Raw genomic sequence first — 16,448 nt, forward strand, 5'->3', positions numbered from 1 at the left:
GAATAGATTGGTGTGGCGTTTTATGACATGCTGTTGAATGTAGATCAGTGTAGCAGCCATTTAAATTACATGGATCCCATCTGTGACTTCCTGTATCATATGAAGTATATGTTTACTGGTGACAGTGTAAAAGAGCAAGTAAGTTAAATTTAATTATTTTTAAATGATATTTGACTTAGCAAACTTGAACATACGGTGCTAAACCTCATTTTGTTTTGTTTTAAGAGAGAAGGGTTGATATTAGATCTTTTAAGGCTATAGTAGTAAAGTAAGTATATAATTTCTCCTACTTTTTTCCCTTGATATTTGCAAGAGAGTATCTGAAAAAGACTTCGGGAATTAATTGTAGTAATCTCATTGGGAAAAACAGTGTAGCCACTTAGAAGACCAGAGAGGTAAAGGATTTCCTACTTTCCCCACTGATTAGGGCACACTATGGAACATGGAACAAATTGCAGCATGTCTACAAGACCGAAGCCAGATTGTCAGGAGACTAACTTATGAAGACTGTTTGAAGAACACAAGCTTGCTTAACCCAAAGAAAAAAGTACTAGGGAATTATTCATGTCTTCACTATTGGAGCGTTCCCATTTGAATAAGAATCAGATTTGTTCTGTCTCACATAAAATGCAATAAGAATTCTGGTAAAGTTAAAGGGATACACACTCTGACTCATATGTGTGGGAAAGAGCTCCTTGGATCATCCCTGAGTTTTCTGTTAGCACGAAATAGAGACTGGGCTATTTTAGAGGGGAAGTAGGGAAGATAGGTGTGAAGTACTTGAATGTCATTTCATTTTTTCTTTTTTCTTTTTTTCCTTTCCTTTTTTTTTCTTTGGTCATTTTTAAATTTAATTCTGTTATTTTTTTATTAGTGTAAATTACAAAATAAGGGGTTTATGACATTTCCATACATACATACAATGTACTTTGATCATAGTTATTCTCTCTGTTGAAAAGGAAGGAATTTACTATATCACATGAATTCTAGTCTAATGAGTTCTTTCTTTAGAGTCGGGAATAGGAAGACATTGACTCCTTTGTCCCTCAGCAGGGATGTCAGAATTGACATGTTTTCTCTCATGAAAGAAAGAACATTTGTCTCTTTGTGTCTGCTTTTAAAACATAGAACATGGGGAGAACTGATAAAGAAATGTTTTTATATACATATATGTATATATATTCATTCTTTATATTTGTGCCTAAGATTCTTTGGACACAAGGGAATACAAAAAGTTATTAATAAACTGATCTTTCCTCCTAAAGTCAAAGAGCATTTGAGTAAAATTATGAGCGTTGTCAAACAACTTGATGTATTTATTTCCTTAAATTATTTTAAGAGTAGATCTTAAAGTCTACTCTTAAAATCTACAAGGCAGTTGCTCATGCCTTGTAATCCCAGCTATTCAGGAGACAAAGATAAGGACAATCACAGTTTGAGATTAGTCTGGGGAAAAGGTTAGCAAGACCCCATCTCAACAAAACAATCCAGGCATGGTGGTACGTACCTGTCATCTCAGCCATGTGGGAAGCCATAGGTAGGATGATCGCAGTTCCAGCCCAGCCTGGGCAAAAAAGTAAGACCCTATCTGAAAAATAACCTAAAGCAAAAGGGGCTGGAGGAGTGGCTCAAGTGGTAGAAACCTAGCAAAGGCAAAGCCCTGAGTTTAAACCGTAGTACTGCCAAGTGTGAATCAAAACGAAACAAATTATTCAGAGAACTTTAGAATATACGTATGCTTCATGCTTCTGTGAAGATGGCATTTTGAAGGTTCGTTGAGTTGTTAGAAGTATAAAATTTCCAGGATAAGCTATGCTTGCTTTTGGTAGTGCAGTGAGTGGTTATTCTTTATAAGTGCATATCTATGTATGTGAGAGTACATAAACGTGTAGATACATATATGTATATATACCTCTCATGGACACACATAAAATGTGTATGGAAGGGAGAACCCATGTTCTCTCTCATATAAGAAAAAGAAATTGTAACTGTTTTCATAAAGACATGTATAGGAGACATGTAAGTCAGTTCTTTAAAGGTAGGAAGTTAAAGTTCTTTGGTCCAAGTACTTTTACATGTGTTTTCATTTTGTAGGTAGAGAAGATTATCTGTAATTTAAAACCAGCTTTAAAACTTCGTCTTCGATTCATCACACACATCAGCAAGATGGAACCAGCTGCAGTACCTCAACAAGCCCTAAGTAGTGGGTCTCCAGCACCACAGTCCACACAGGGGCCAGCGTCCTTACCAGTAACTCAGTGAGCCAGGTTACAGTGGTAAAAATGGAAATAATTCATCCTTGAACGTGGATTCAAATCTATTTAATCTGAACACAGTCATGCTGTAATGATGTAGAAACAGCAGTGATGTTCAGATTGTGTTATTTTGATTCATATGGTGAATCTCTTGACACTTTACAATTCCCACCTCCCTATCTATATTTTTATCTCTAAGAGATCAAGTAATCTGTGTTGTTCAATTCATAACAATTTTTTAGATCTCCATAGAAACCTAGAGGTGTCTGTGATCCAAGTGACTTTTACTGGGCACTTTCAGTCTTTCCTATTTTACCCTTACCCATTGTTTTTGTCTTTATTTTTTATTAACTGATGGCATATTTACTGTTCAAGTATGTTATTTTAAAGGCACAATACATGTAAAACAGTCATTACAAACCTTTTTATACATAAATCTCCTTTGGTCTGTCTTCAGAATAATAGAGCTTTTTATCAAATAAGGAATGTAGATTTCATTGCACAGAAACAAGCAAGGTTTCATACTCTTTAAAATAGTTCTCCCAATGTAGATTGACAGGTTTTTGCATTTGTTGTGAATATACTTATGAAATAAGTTGGAAGCTGTGTAAGAAAATAATATCTGAAAACGTATAAATCTAAATAAAACCATGCTCAAATGATCGATTCTCCAGTCTGTTTTAAAAATAAATTAATTGCTTTTACAGGTTGATACTCTCACTTGGCAAATTATGGTTCTTTAAATTTTTATAATCTCAAAAAATTTAAATATTTATATTTCTAAATATAGTGTACATTTTAGTTCTTTAGGGTTTATTAGATTTTGAAACACTGTTAATTTGAGGGGAAACGGTATTGTGAAAAACTTGGTAACTTGTAAAGTCTGTTATGAATAAACTTATGTTTTCTTTAACTTCCTGATGAATGCACGTCTATCTGCTACTCAAGGCACTGGGCTACCCCATGTGTTCTGTGCTGTAGTTGGTGACTGAAGTGGCCCAGGAATAAGAGTTACTGGTAATTCTTATCTCCACATTCATTCCTCTTAGACCTTTATTTTCTTTGTAGTTTATTTTATCACAATCACTAAATCTTTATTTACCCTTCAAGTCCAGCTTCAAATTTATGTAATGGTATAATTAATTCTTCTTAATTCTTAATGTTCCTAAAATTCTTCATAAATTTTATGGTAGAATGATTCCAATTATTCTTAGCATAGTCTCAATATCTTTGTGCATTGAGGAATGTATCATTTTTGTTTTGAGATGCTAGAATGGGAGTAATTGTGACACTAGTATTACATAAAATAGAAGAAGTGAAAATCAGTATTACCACTTTCTCAATGACATTTACATTTCAATTTATTAAGAATTCAGTTTTCCCTCTAGCTTAAAAAATAGGAATATGATTTTTCCTGAATAGGTTTTTAGAGTTACCAATCAGAGACATTAATAGAACATAGAGCTTTATTGGGGTTTAAGATACAGCTGAGGGAGGAAAATGTCTTTGTATTCATTATATCCTTTAAAAAGTTTTTTAATAACTTTAGAGCTGCTCTGTCTAATAGGACTTTCTGTAATAATGGAAATGTTCCATACCTTTGCTGGTCAGTACAGTAGTTAATGGCTACATGTAGCCATTAAACATTGGAAATTTGGAGATAAATTTTAAATTTGCCTTAAGCTTTAAGTAAGCACATGTGGCTACTTGTATTAGACGATATACTCTAAGGATAAATCATAATTAATAAAATATATTACAAAGGCCATAGAAGCAGTAATTAGACTTAAATTTCTGGGTTCCATGTGAAAACTCAGATAGTAGAGGCTCTTTAACATACAGCTATTAACACAATACAATTAAAAACTATTTCATGGAACCTACTTCACTGCACAATTCCCTTGGGTTCTGACATAAATTGGGAAGAGGGGAGAGTTTGTGTCTCTAGTTTTGATTACCTTAATCAGACATACTGTGCCGATTAGCTAACCAGAATTACAGTGCTTAAAGGGTGAAATGTTTTAAAAATACAGATAATTTGGGGTGAGGGCCTAATCTTTATTAGCATATCGTGGAAATAATGTAGCAGCTTGATTTCTCTGGCTCCTAAGTAGATTTTGGGAGTATCTTCTACTTCTCATTGGTTACCTGAATAGCAACCATGCTTAAAATATCAACAGTGTCATGTGTGATGTTTAGAAAAAGTAAAGTAGGGTCACCTAATATTAATGAACTTACAGATTACCCAAGTCTATGCTTATCCATTTTACAAATGAAGAAACAAGAACCAGAAGTTTTAATAGCGTCACTAAGATCTTAACAATGTTTTAAGGATGATTGTTTCACTAATTTTTAAGAATCTATAAGTAGTTTTAAGGAGGATGTATACATGCATGTGTGTGTTGCATGTATTTAGAAAGATGTAGACATCAGAATCTTATAAAGAGTTTATTATAAAAAAAAAATCACATCTTTTAAACAACATGGATATACTGTATTTCTCCAGGACACGTGCCTTTGTTTCCTACTATCAGGAGTCCTACTCTTTTTTGGGGTGACATATTGATGTACATTTATATCAGTGTACATTTAAATGCCAGCACATTTTTAATTAGAAATTAATTTATACATCTTTAACAATAAGTCTTTTGCTGAAATGGGAAATAAAACCTTTTTAATTTCACAAGTTAGAATTTCCAAATTCTAAAATTCACATCAAGAAAGAATTAGTAGACTATACTAGTTGGAAAAACATTTTTCAGGAAAAACAAATCTTTGGGAGCATAACCGTTAGCTTAAGTAAATTACATTTGCTGATTAGGTCACTTGCTATGAGGTGTTGTTTCACTTAGGTGGGTTAAGATAGTTAGTCATAGGGTCATGATTACCTTCCCGAGCAACCCCAAAACAAGCCAGTGTTACTGCTACTGCTGTATTCACTGTTCGAGTTACTTCTTCTGGCGTCTTCCCCAGAGATGGGTTTACTTCCATTATATCTAGTCCTGAGAGTAGCCCTACAACAAAAAAAAGTAGTGATGTAATTGATAAAGTAGTTGACCTGTTAACATCAGGAGAGACTGAATTCAAAGGTTAGTGAGTAGTAAAGAGGTGGTGACTAGTAGAAAACACTGTAGTTACTGCTTCATGTAATACACATTCTGGAAATGTCAATTAGGTCTTGGTGTTCAGATTAGGAAGGCATAAATACCTACTGCCCAAGTGTATAATTGCTTATGTATCACCTCCAATTTTCACCTACCTGTCTTATAAATTTCTTCTGTAATGTAGAGACCTTCTCTGTAAGACAGACCTCCCACGACAGGTGTGCCAGTAGCAGGTGTGAAGGATGGGTCCAGTCCATCCACATCAAAACTCAGATGAATTGGTCTTTTCTTTCTTTAAGAAGGGAGAAAAGATTTCAGTTTAAAGTGGAGGGTTTAAAATATTGTAGACAAAATACAGTTCTTACTCTGCTTTATAAAAATAACCTGGTAAAGTTTCAGGATTTTACTTAAAGATTTTATTAATAACTTAGCATTTATGAGAATAAGCAGCATGCATCATACCTTCCCAGTAGATAGCTGAATGTTTCTTCCATCACTTTGCCAATGCCCAGTTTATCCACTTCAGTCATTGAAAAATATTTAATACCCAAAGTTTTAATAATGTAGCTATAAAAAAAGAAATATTAAGATTATCTGCAGTTAATAAGACTGACTCTCAGGATTAGGAGTGTAGCTAAAGTGATAGAGCTCTTGCCTAACAAGTGTGAGCCCTTGAATTCGAACCTCAGTACCAAAAAAAAAAGGATCTTGCCTGCTGTTTCCTTTTACAGAAAAGATCAATGTGGTAAAATTTATAAAGTAAGTTCTGTGATTTGTATGCACACATCCTTACTTGTATTCAACAGCAAGTCAATTAAGTTATACATTGCCTTAATGCATACATATGCAAATGTGTGTATATGTGTGTTTGTGTATACACACATGTATTTTATATATATATATATATATATATATATATATATATATATATATATATATACATATAATGACTTGCTATTTAAAATAATTTTCAAGTTTGGCCACTAAAACATATCTAGCACACAAAAGAACAAAATTGAAAGTAAATCATGACAAAGAATAAACTTAACTGTTCCCCAGGGTCCACGTCTCTCAAGCCAATATACACAATATCCTTGGCAGATATGCAGGGAGTCACCCAGGAAAGTCCTGGTACATCAGGGATCTAAAATAACAGGGTTTCCATTTAGGTCAATATGTTTCTTGAGCAAATCCTACATTTAACGTTAGAGACAGTGGACTGCATATATCTTACATTTAGAATATAAATTCAGAGGAATTCATTTTAAGATAATACAAAATTAAGAAGGGAGTGTCTGCTTCCCTTATACCCTCGATTACTTTGGCCTTACCCTGTGGCTCAGGCCTACTCCCAAACACTTATCAGCATGGACCTGTCCTGTGCCCCATTTCTGCTGGACCATGCTTTCCCAGAACTCTTAATGTCAAGAAATGAGTGCAATTCTGTTACTTGAGTAGCTTCCATCTTTGCTTTCTCGGTGAGGACTTAATTCAAAGGGTGGCCTGGAGTGGCTGAGGGGAATGTTGAACAAGAACTTTGGATGCTCTTCATGTCGTAATGTGATGACAGATGCCAGCTTTGTCCTGGACCCAAGCTTGGGAGTTCCCAGGTGTTTGACAGTTTGAAATTTTGCAAACATGTCCCTTGGTCATCAGTTCAAAAAATGTTACTTCTGAGAATTTGTCATGAGTTTTGAGTTCTCTCGTATCATCACAAGGACCAATATATTACAACTGCATAGATGAACATTTTGTTTTCATTGATATCCTAAGCATATCAATAAAAAATTATGAGCTGGAATTTCAACTCAATCTAGAATTTTAAAATGTTTTAGAAAAGTTTCTAGAGAACAGAGAGATTTCTTATGATTTAGATAGTGCTTCTTAGAATAAAGATGCTAAATAAACCATTTGAATCTGTCTTTAAAATCCTTTTTTAATAGGCTGTATGATGGAGAGGAAACACTTTGTAGGAAGGAGAGACACTGCGTGACATATAGAGGGAGAATGGGAAGTAGGATATCAGCCCTTGCTCTACAATATGCTTGATGCACGTTCTTAGGCGTATTGGTTCACCTGTGAACTCTGCTAACCTGTTTATAAAAGATTTGTCTGCCCCACCTACTAAGAAGAGGAATACAGTCAACCCTCTGCATCCACGGACTCCTCCAACCAGAAATTTAAAATGTAGACCCATCATGGTTTGGTCTACACCTAATGTGCTTTTTATCCTTATCATTCCCTACACAATACAACTGTATAACAATTTTCATAGCATTTGTATTGTAATAGTTATTTTAAGTAATCTAAAACTGATTTAAAGTATATGGGAGGATGTGCATATGCTATGTTATTTTATATGAAGGATTTGGGCAATCATAGGCTTTGGTGTCTGCCAAACCAATCCCTCAGGGATACAGAGGGACAGCCATATGTGGACTCAGTTTGCAAACTATCAAAGAAGGTACAGCCAGAGAGTCTTACCACCCTTATCAATCAATCTTTGGCTTATTTGCTGCAAACAAAATGGTTTCAGATTACACCAAGAACAAAGTGCCATAAGATGCTTCCTACTTGCCTTCCATCTTTTGAGCTACTACAGAGTACTTGACATTATATGGGAGTGCCAACCAGCCTTTTACCTTTCCTTTCAGTTCCTTCAGGAGGAAAGATACGGGCTGTCCATGCAAGTTCCCACTGGTGGTTGTCACTGGAGTGTTGATGTCAGTGTGAGCATCCACCCAAATGACACCAAGTTCAGGGTGCACCCTGGCATGGCCAGAGATGCTCCCAATCGCCAAACTTCAGAGGAAAAAGAAGCTTACAATGTCATCACATATATCATTAGCTCAATGTAACTCTTAAGTCCAAGTTGCTGTTTCTCATAGGTTTTAAATTAGAGATGCAAACTAAGCACATAGAGAAGGTATAGCCTACACCCACCCATATTATTCACACTAAGTTGTAGTTACATCACTGGCACTACTGACAACTTTGTGATGATTTTATTTAAAAAAAAAAACACCAGCCATGCAAGAAATTCCTTAACATGAAATGCTGTTCAATTCCCAGAGTTAAATCTGATTCTTTTCTACACTCATCTCTCCTGGTAAGTACTTGATTTTCTCAAGTGAATTGTGGCAAAATCCTTTAATTTGATCTTCAAATCTACTCTTCTAATTGGTGAGTATCTCTCAGAAGTTCCTACATTCCCTACAGGTAGTCTTTCAGTTACTCAGAGTCTCTGCTTTAATTGTCACCGCACATTGATCCACTCTTACTGAAGTTCCAAACCATCAAAGCCCATCCCAAATACTCTAGACTCTAAACATTTTGCCAGAATGGAAAATGTAAGTGGTATGGAGCACAGAAGTTAAAAGTTGAGGATTTACTTACTATGGCCTGTATTATCCCACTTGTGAACATTTAAGTATCATTAAAAGAATCATAAACTTTCAGTTTCTTGAACTGGAAACAGTTATGCCTCCATGTTCGGGTTTTGATTATTCATCCAGCCTGGTGTCTGTTTTTTTCTGCTGGTTTCTTCTCTTTTGGCCATTTGCCACTCTTGAGGTTTCCACTTAATATAAACCTTTCCACTTGAAAAAGAAAGGAGCCAGTCTCTCAATTGTGACTTTATTACAAAGACCTGGTGAAAGTTAACTTTCAAAGAGGAAACTGGAGCAGTATGCTAATTAGCTCTCACATGAGCCAAAGGAATGTTCCTGCTTCTATCTCGTCAGCCCTCTCTGGTGACATTACCTTCGAGTATGAACATCACAAAGGTTCCATGCACAAAACTGACTTGCCACATTATTTGTAACCATGAAAATTGAAAGTAACCAAACTATCTGGCAATATGGATAATAAATATCTAGCTAGCAAGACAGATGCCATTCCTTGATGAAAAATTATGTACTAGTCAAAATAAATGCTTATGTGGTTATGTGCATACTACCACAAAGAACATAAGGCAATGTGTATGGTAGCCCAAGGGTGTTAAACTCATCAGTGTGTGTGTGTGTGCTTCCAAAAAAATTTTTATACTACTTGTGTAGATTATATTGCTATCCTAAATGAGTTGTGTGTATCATCAGTAATCAAGTAGAACAAATTATGAATTTCCCCAGTGCTTAATTAATAAGAAATGTAAGCCTATGCTGAATTTTGCTGAAATCCACTCATATTTTGTGTTTTCTGCTATAATAGATTTTGTAAGATTTCAAATAGAGGTAAGTATGTGTCTTCATAATAAAATAGCCTATAAAATGTTTTAAGGCAGAAGATATAGCATAAAATATCAGTCAGTGCTTTCCCATCTGTGTTTTCTCTCTTCTTATGATCATGGATGTACTTCCTTTTTGTCATTTGTGCCCAAGTCCCAAGGAGATAGCCAGTCCACAGACCTGTGATCTCCGCCCAGCACCACACTGACTCTTCCATTCTTCTGGACTTCTGCCACGACATCAGCCAGCTTCTCATTGGCTTTTCCCACAGCCCTTGGATTCTTCACAATTTGGAAGGGACTGTCATTAGGGACCTCGGCAAAGGACAGGTCCCCATAGTCTTTCACATCACACTCTATGGTTAAAAGTTTCAAGTTACCAAATAGAAACTCAGTCTGCATAGGATGATTAGAAATGTACAAAACAAGCATGTTTTCAAAAGCATAAGCAACAAAAATGTCTGGAAAGACAGTAAACATTGTGAAGGTAGTAATCATGTCTGCTTTTGGGTGACATCATTCCTGGCACCTGCTATGTACCAGGCCCTCCATAAATACTTCTTGACTCAATCCACTTAGGCTAGGCACTAAAATATACCACTGGTTTTGGTAACTTTCTGGTTTTAACCTAATAGGGAACATCACTGCCTTTGTCTCTATCTATAAACATCTCTCTGCTTTTGTGGGTTTTTTAACCTTTCTATAATACACGTTTTTGTAATAAAGAAATAGTTAATTATGTCCTGAATAACATACTCCAGAAATAGTTAATTTGCCCTAAAGAAAATAGACAAGTGTTTTCTAAATATTTGTACCAACCATCCTTGATCTCAATCCGACCCAGCACCTGCTGAAGCAGTTTAGCTTCCCCTTCTTCCATCATAGCTGCCTCATGGTGGTGTTGTCAGAAGTAAATATGTATTTAACATGGAACCTCACACTTGAGAGCACTCAGAAGATACAGGCTATATTATTATACTTTTTATATAAAAAATTTCAAGTAATCCAAAGTTCCTAGGGATCTGAATGTGTTCCCTAAAAGGCCCTGGAAAAAGGATTTGAAACTAGAGTGCTGCCTGTAAAACCATGATCTGGGATCAATTCCGTGTTCTGAACTAACTAGGCATTGTTTATTATATTTATTATGTCTGTGTGTATTCCAATTCGATAACACCTCCAAGAGATTTCACCCATATAACATGTGAACTATACTCATGAACTAAGGACAAGACCATTGCCCAAACTTTCTGTTTTCTATTGGGGGTCTTCTTCCCTCCCTCCCTCCCTCCCTCTTTCCTGTTTCCTTCTTTCCAGGGAGGTATGATATCTCTAGTGAGGTATAATTATGAAATATAATTCTTATTCACTAAAACTTACTAATCTTAAGTATACAGGTCAATGAGTTTGAGAAATATTTATCATCTTGTAACTACCACCATAATTAAGATGTAAAACACTTCCATTCCTTTTTTTTAACTGGCAATATTGGAGTTTGAACTCAGGCCTTATGCTTGGTAGGCAGGTTTTCTACTTGAGCCCTTCTGTTCCTTTGTACTCTATTCCTGCCCCCTCCCAGGATTTGCAGGCCTGCTTCTTTAGCTATGCTTTTGTCTTTCTAGAATTCCTCAATGAAATCAGATAATATGTGGTCTTTTGCATCTGGCCTCTTTCCCTTAGCATGCTGGGTTTTTTTCAGACTCATCAGTGTTCTTGTCTGTGTCCTTGGTCTAATCCTTTCCATTGTTAGTACTGTCTCATTGTGTGGATAGACCCTTTTTTATTTATCCATTTATCAATTGATGGGCATTTTGTTATTTCTGGGTTTTTAAGAATTATAAATATTGCTACTACCCATTCAAATACAAGTCTTTAAGCGAACATAGGTTTTCATTTCTCTTAAATACCTAGAAGTAGAATTGCTGGGGTCAAAAGGTAATGATATGTTTATTTAGGGTGTTGTCAAACTGCCTTCCAAAGTGGCCACATCATTTCTCATTCCCACTGGAAACACACAAGGGCTCCAGTATCTCTACAACCCTGCCAGCACTTCCTCCGGGTTTATATTGAAAGATAGCTTATACGTAAGCCTATATGTTAACATATAAAATTTTATGTTTGTGTACTTATGCATACACATATACACTGTGTAAACACTAAGTGCTATTATTATTGTTTCATTTTATTTCTCTCCCCAAACAGTGTTTCTCTTGCAGGTAGTCTGCTTCTTGCAGCCCCTGATTTTTCATTTTTAATTCCCCTAACTTCCTCACCAGACCCCAGTTGTTGCACACATAGATTCTTTTGTACAATAGTTTGGTGGATATCCGAGTGGCGAAGTGAGGACATTTAACCAATGCTGATGGAGCGCTCTTCCCACGCCTTGCTTCTGCAATAGGTTGTGATTCTATATAGCCAGAGCCACAGTTCTATGGTATAACTCACTCTGGATCACTCCATTGTCTCAGAAGCCCATCCCTTCCTTCAGAATGGGGAGGAAATCAGGCCAATCATATTTCAACTTAAAAATTACCTTGTTCTTTAAGTTTCTCCAGCAGACCGGCATTTCTTAATGCTGCGGGGCCTTTTTCTACCCCTCCTCGTGGCTGAACAATGAAAAAGGAAAGTATTTCAGTCATTATCATGACTATTAGATGCCCACAATAAGAACTTTTTCATTAATCAGCTGAATTTTAACTGTCATTTCTTGACCTCCCACAAAGCCAACAATTTATATTCTCTCATTTAATCTTCCCAGTGAGGCAGATTGAATTACTTCTATGCCAAGTAGAAGGAATGAGATTCACAAAATTGCATGATTTTCCTGTTTGCACACAGCTAATGAGTCTTTGGACTCCAAAATCTGTATCCCCTCTTCCCATCATACCATGTTGTCCACAGAGTAAACACATATTTTGTGCAAAAAAGATGCTGATAGATGGAGATAGAATAAAGAAAAGGAAAAGTCTCCTGTCTTTGAGTCACTCATAAGGCAATAGAAAATTTGAACACTTAATCACAATTTTAATACACAGAGAGCTGCTTCAATACAGATTCAAGATGCCATAGTAACAAATGCAGGATGCTTCTAATTTGGTCCAGGACAGGTGTGTCGGTGAAGGCTGCCTAGAATAAATTATCTTTGAGCTGAGTCTTGCAACACATGTAGCTTATCAGGAGAAACTTTGTAAACGAGTGGAACAGCTTAGACAAAGGCATCCTAAGAGAAAGAATTCTGCCTCAAAAGGCCCACATGCAGGTCCTCCCAGAGGTAAATTAGGGCTCTTGAGGAGATAGAGGCAACAGGCAAAGTTATCACCGGGGAACTGAAACCACAAAGAACAACCCTGTAATTTCAAGTTCTGACCTGCTTAAACAGGCAATGAGAAATTCTTGCCAAAAGACACATGTGTGTCACTAGTATTGGGGATGTAGCCCCAAACCAAGCAAATAAATTTCTCCCAGTTAAATGACAGATGACTTACCCTGGGTGCCAGGCAAATTCTCAATGTCACATTCCTGTCCCTGACTACAAGAGAACTCACAGGTTCTGTTGATACATTTTGCTCCTTTACTCTGTTAAAATTTTATTTTTGATTGACACATAGTATTTGCATATATTTATAAGGTATGGTGTGATGTCTTGATTCGTGTACATACTGGGTGTTGATCAACTCAGAGTTATTGGCACATCCATCGCCATTAACTTTTACCATTTCTCTATGGTGAGTACGTCAAAGTCCTCTCCTTTGTTTTGAGGCACCTGATGTTAATGTTAACTGTATTCAGTCTGCTGTGTGTACATCAGAGCTGATTCCTCCTGGGTACTGCCAGGCTGTTGATCAGCCTCCTTGCATCCCCCATGAAGTACCTATAAGTAGCTTTGTGTCTGTTTTTATCTTTTACCATGGTTAGGTTCAATCTAAACTTTACATGTGGGATACTGTGTTGCAGAGTAGATCTGACAAAAGGAGGTACACAAAATTTGACAATTTGATAAAACTCCCTGGCCTTTTTCCCCTCTCCCTTTCAGAAGTTAGAATAAATCTCACAGGTCCCTGAGCTGACACTGTTTTTACTATGAGGGGATCATTAAATTCCTCGGTGACTTTTTTGTAGCATTCTTCTTTGTTTCTTTGAAGCTGCTTCTTATGACTGCTCTTTGCTCATTACTTGGTTTATATGCCCACTTTGGAACTTGCTTTGCCAGCTTCACTGAGGTTCTAAACAGAGCCCAGTCCCTACCTGGCTGTGAGTGTAAGATCTTACACTGTGAGTGTAAGATCAGTTCAGGTCAGACTTTGGAATCAGCAGACCTGTCTGGAACCACACAGTCAAGGCTTTGTGACCTGGAGCAAATTAGCAAATCTCTCTGAGCTTCAGTCAACCCAAATATGAAATAAAAAGAATGCCTACCTCACTATTTACTCACTCCCTTGCAAAGGGAGTGAGGCAGGAGATGAAGCTCTCTCTCAGACTCACCCTTTTAGTCAACTGCCCTGTAGTCTCTGTTTTGCCTGTGTGTCAACCCTTTGCTTCCCTTAGATAGGACAAGTGCTTCTATGCTGGTCATTTCCCCCTCTACTGTATGGCCTAGTGTAGAAAAAAAATCTGCCTTAGTTCTTACTATCACAGGACAATGAGCTCCGTTATCATGGCCATGTTTTAGTGCACGAAGAACTGTAGGGGGAAAGAATTACTGAGAATGTAAAAATGCACCAGGCTGCATTTTAAAGTACTATTCCCTAGAGAAGCTGTTATTATCAGGATTATAGGTTCCCCCGCCCCCCACTTCCTTTCTTTCCTCCTCCCTTCTTTCCTGTTTATCTTCCCTCCTTCCCTCTCTCCTTCTATCCTTTCTTCCTTCTTCATTTCTTCTCTTTTCTTCCCTCATTCCTTCCCTCTCTCTTTCCTTCCCGCATGTCTTCCTTCCTGCCTGCCTTTCTTCCCAAATTCCTTCCTTCTTTCCCTCCTTCCCTTTTCTCCCTTCTCTCCTTCCTTCCTATGTTTCCTCATTCTTTCTTTCTCTCCCTCCTTCCCTCACTCCCTCCTTCCTTCCTATCTTCCTTTCTGTTTATTTCCCTTTTTTCTTCCTTTCTGCAAGTTTTTCAGTTCTCTCTGTGTTATAATAACAGGTGAGCATATTGTGGACTCTAAAAGGAACACATGTCAGCATGATGCCCCTGTGTTCTGGGAGTGCTGTCTGGAAAGTTGCCAGGGGAAGTGAAACAGTATTTACTCACAGTTCAAATGCAATTTGGGCCTCCAACCTCTGACCTCTCCCAATTTGTTTTGCAATAGAAAGCCAGAGTGCATAGCAAGAGTTCAAAATTAAAAGAAGTAAAAGGCTGTCTAGATTCTAAAACAACTAAGAGAAAGACCCCATTTAAAAAAAAAATCAACCACAGGTGTTGCAACCCACATATCTTATTTGGTTTGCTTTTTTTTCTTCCTCTTCAAGCACAGACTATATTGATGTCTAAGGCATTCTGCGTTCTCATTGTAATGACCAAAATGAGTGTGCCCAGGAAGAAAAAGACGGTCCATTTAAACATTGCTGGCATGTGTTCATTCACACTTAGGTGGCTCTGAGGCAATTTGGGAGTTTCATGAATCCATCAGCTTTATTAGTGTCACCAACATGTAGTATTTTTTGTTCCTTCCCCCAAAAAAGAGATACATAGAGTATTCTACTTAACTCATGATTCTACTTAACTCATTTATAGAATCATTTAAGCCCATGAATCCAGCATAAAAGTTGCATAAAGCAATAAACGTTAGGTCATCCAAATTAAGATTGCTGAAGGTTGACACCAATCTATTACATTTTTCTAGGCATTAGTTATGCAACCAAACAAATGTGTTCTCTTAAATTCTCTTTCCCACTACAGACTCAGCAAACATCACAAGCAACAAGACAGCAATGAAGCCTAGGTAAGGAGCAATATTCAGAAAGCCCATTTCAAAATACTCTTATTTAAATGTGAGTAAAGATCAGTATATTCAAATGAAATTGGCTTTGACTGAGACCAGGAGCTACAAAGTAGGTAGGTTTTATTATTATTATTGTTCAATGTCACAAAAAAGTAAGAAGACTTTAAACCATGAATTCTGTGGCCAGATTGTACAGGGAAACTTAACTAACTAGACAGTACCTCTTTACAAAGAAATGTTAAAAGTCCAAAATTTTCCAATATTCTGGTTCATCAAAGCCAGACTTTTTACTCACCTGTCCCTTAGAGAAAGGAGCTCCAATAATCCCAATGGGTTTTGACTTGGAACTCACGTTCTTGGACATGTCTCTCTGTTGCTATTCAAAGTTCTCCAGCTGGTGGCTGTCCTCAAAGACAGAGGGCACATCTTTTTTTCCCCACTTATACTTGGGTTGAATCTGTTTATCTTTATTTTAATGAGGGCAGCTGGCCCCACCTACTGAACAGAAGAATGACAGAGTCAACAGAAACTCTTGCAAATGCTTCCTACGTGGAATAAGCCTGATTTTCTGAGCACACATCTCTACTTAAGTGTGTGTTATTCATGTGCCTAGTTCACACCCTTTTTTAAAGAGGCAGTTGGGTGAGATAATATTTCCTCACTTACACGTGGTTTCATAACCACAAAAGAAATTCAATGGTTTAAGCTAGGCAACTTAGGTTCTCCAGGCTCTGAGTTCAACAAAGAGTTGTGGAGTGAAAACTGGGCTGGCAACACAAAATATTACTTCCCTTCCAGTTCTGACATCCGGAGCTAAGGTTTCACATGCCAGGATAAATAGCTAATTCATGAGACACATTTCATAAACGACTGAGGTGGACTCTCAGGGAAAGCACCTGACTTCCTTTTTGATTAGTATTTAATTAAAGAAAG

The 16,448-nt window shown here is 36.9% G+C and overlaps 2 protein-coding genes across 5 annotated transcripts in view; one reads left to right on the forward strand and one right to left on the reverse strand.

Annotated features, from left to right (window-relative positions):
- The window catches only part of Med23 (mediator complex subunit 23), a 41,985-nt gene extending 39,068 nt beyond the window's left edge, over positions 1–2,917 (forward strand). For all 4 annotated transcript variants that reach the window (XM_020186864.2, XM_020186865.2, XM_074074543.1 and 1 more), the window contains 2 exons: positions 7–138; positions 2,095–2,917. In XM_020186864.2, coding sequence (XP_020042453.1) covers positions 7–138; positions 2,095–2,262 — 300 coding nt within the window. In that variant the 3' untranslated portion in view covers positions 2,263–2,917. The remainder of the gene's footprint in view (positions 1–6; positions 139–2,094) is intronic.
- Positions 2,918–4,688: 1,771 nt separating this feature from the next.
- Arg1 (arginase 1) lies at positions 4,689–16,044 on the reverse strand. The gene is made up of 8 exons (XM_020186867.2): positions 15,811–16,044; positions 12,115–12,187; positions 9,766–9,940; positions 8,002–8,161; positions 6,409–6,503; positions 5,822–5,926; positions 5,515–5,651; positions 4,689–5,269 (listed from the first exon to the last, which is right to left on the reverse strand). Exons 1-8 carry the CDS (start codon positions 15,877–15,879, stop codon positions 5,100–5,102), a joined length of 984 nt encoding a protein of 327 aa, XP_020042456.1. The 5' UTR covers positions 15,880–16,044; the 3' UTR covers positions 4,689–5,099.
- Positions 16,045–16,448: the final 404 nt, after the last annotated feature.

The sequence above is a fragment of the Castor canadensis genome, chromosome 1 (assembly GCF_047511655.1).
Source record: "Castor canadensis chromosome 1, mCasCan1.hap1v2, whole genome shotgun sequence".
Taxonomy (NCBI): Eukaryota; Metazoa; Chordata; class Mammalia; order Rodentia; family Castoridae; genus Castor; species Castor canadensis.

Coding starts and splice junctions, on each gene's coding strand:
- Arg1 (XM_020186867.2), bottom strand. CDS start 15,879: ATGTCCAAGAACGTGAGTTCCAAGTCAAAACCCATTGGGATTATTGGA. Junction 5,652..5,821: donor TTCAGCTATCTACTGGGAAG/GTATGATGCATG, acceptor CCCTTCTTAAAG/AAAGAAAAGACCAATTCATC. Junction 5,270..5,514: donor AGAAGAAATTTATAAGACAG/GTAGGTGAAAAT, acceptor TTTTTGTTGTAG/GGCTACTCTCAGGACTAGAT.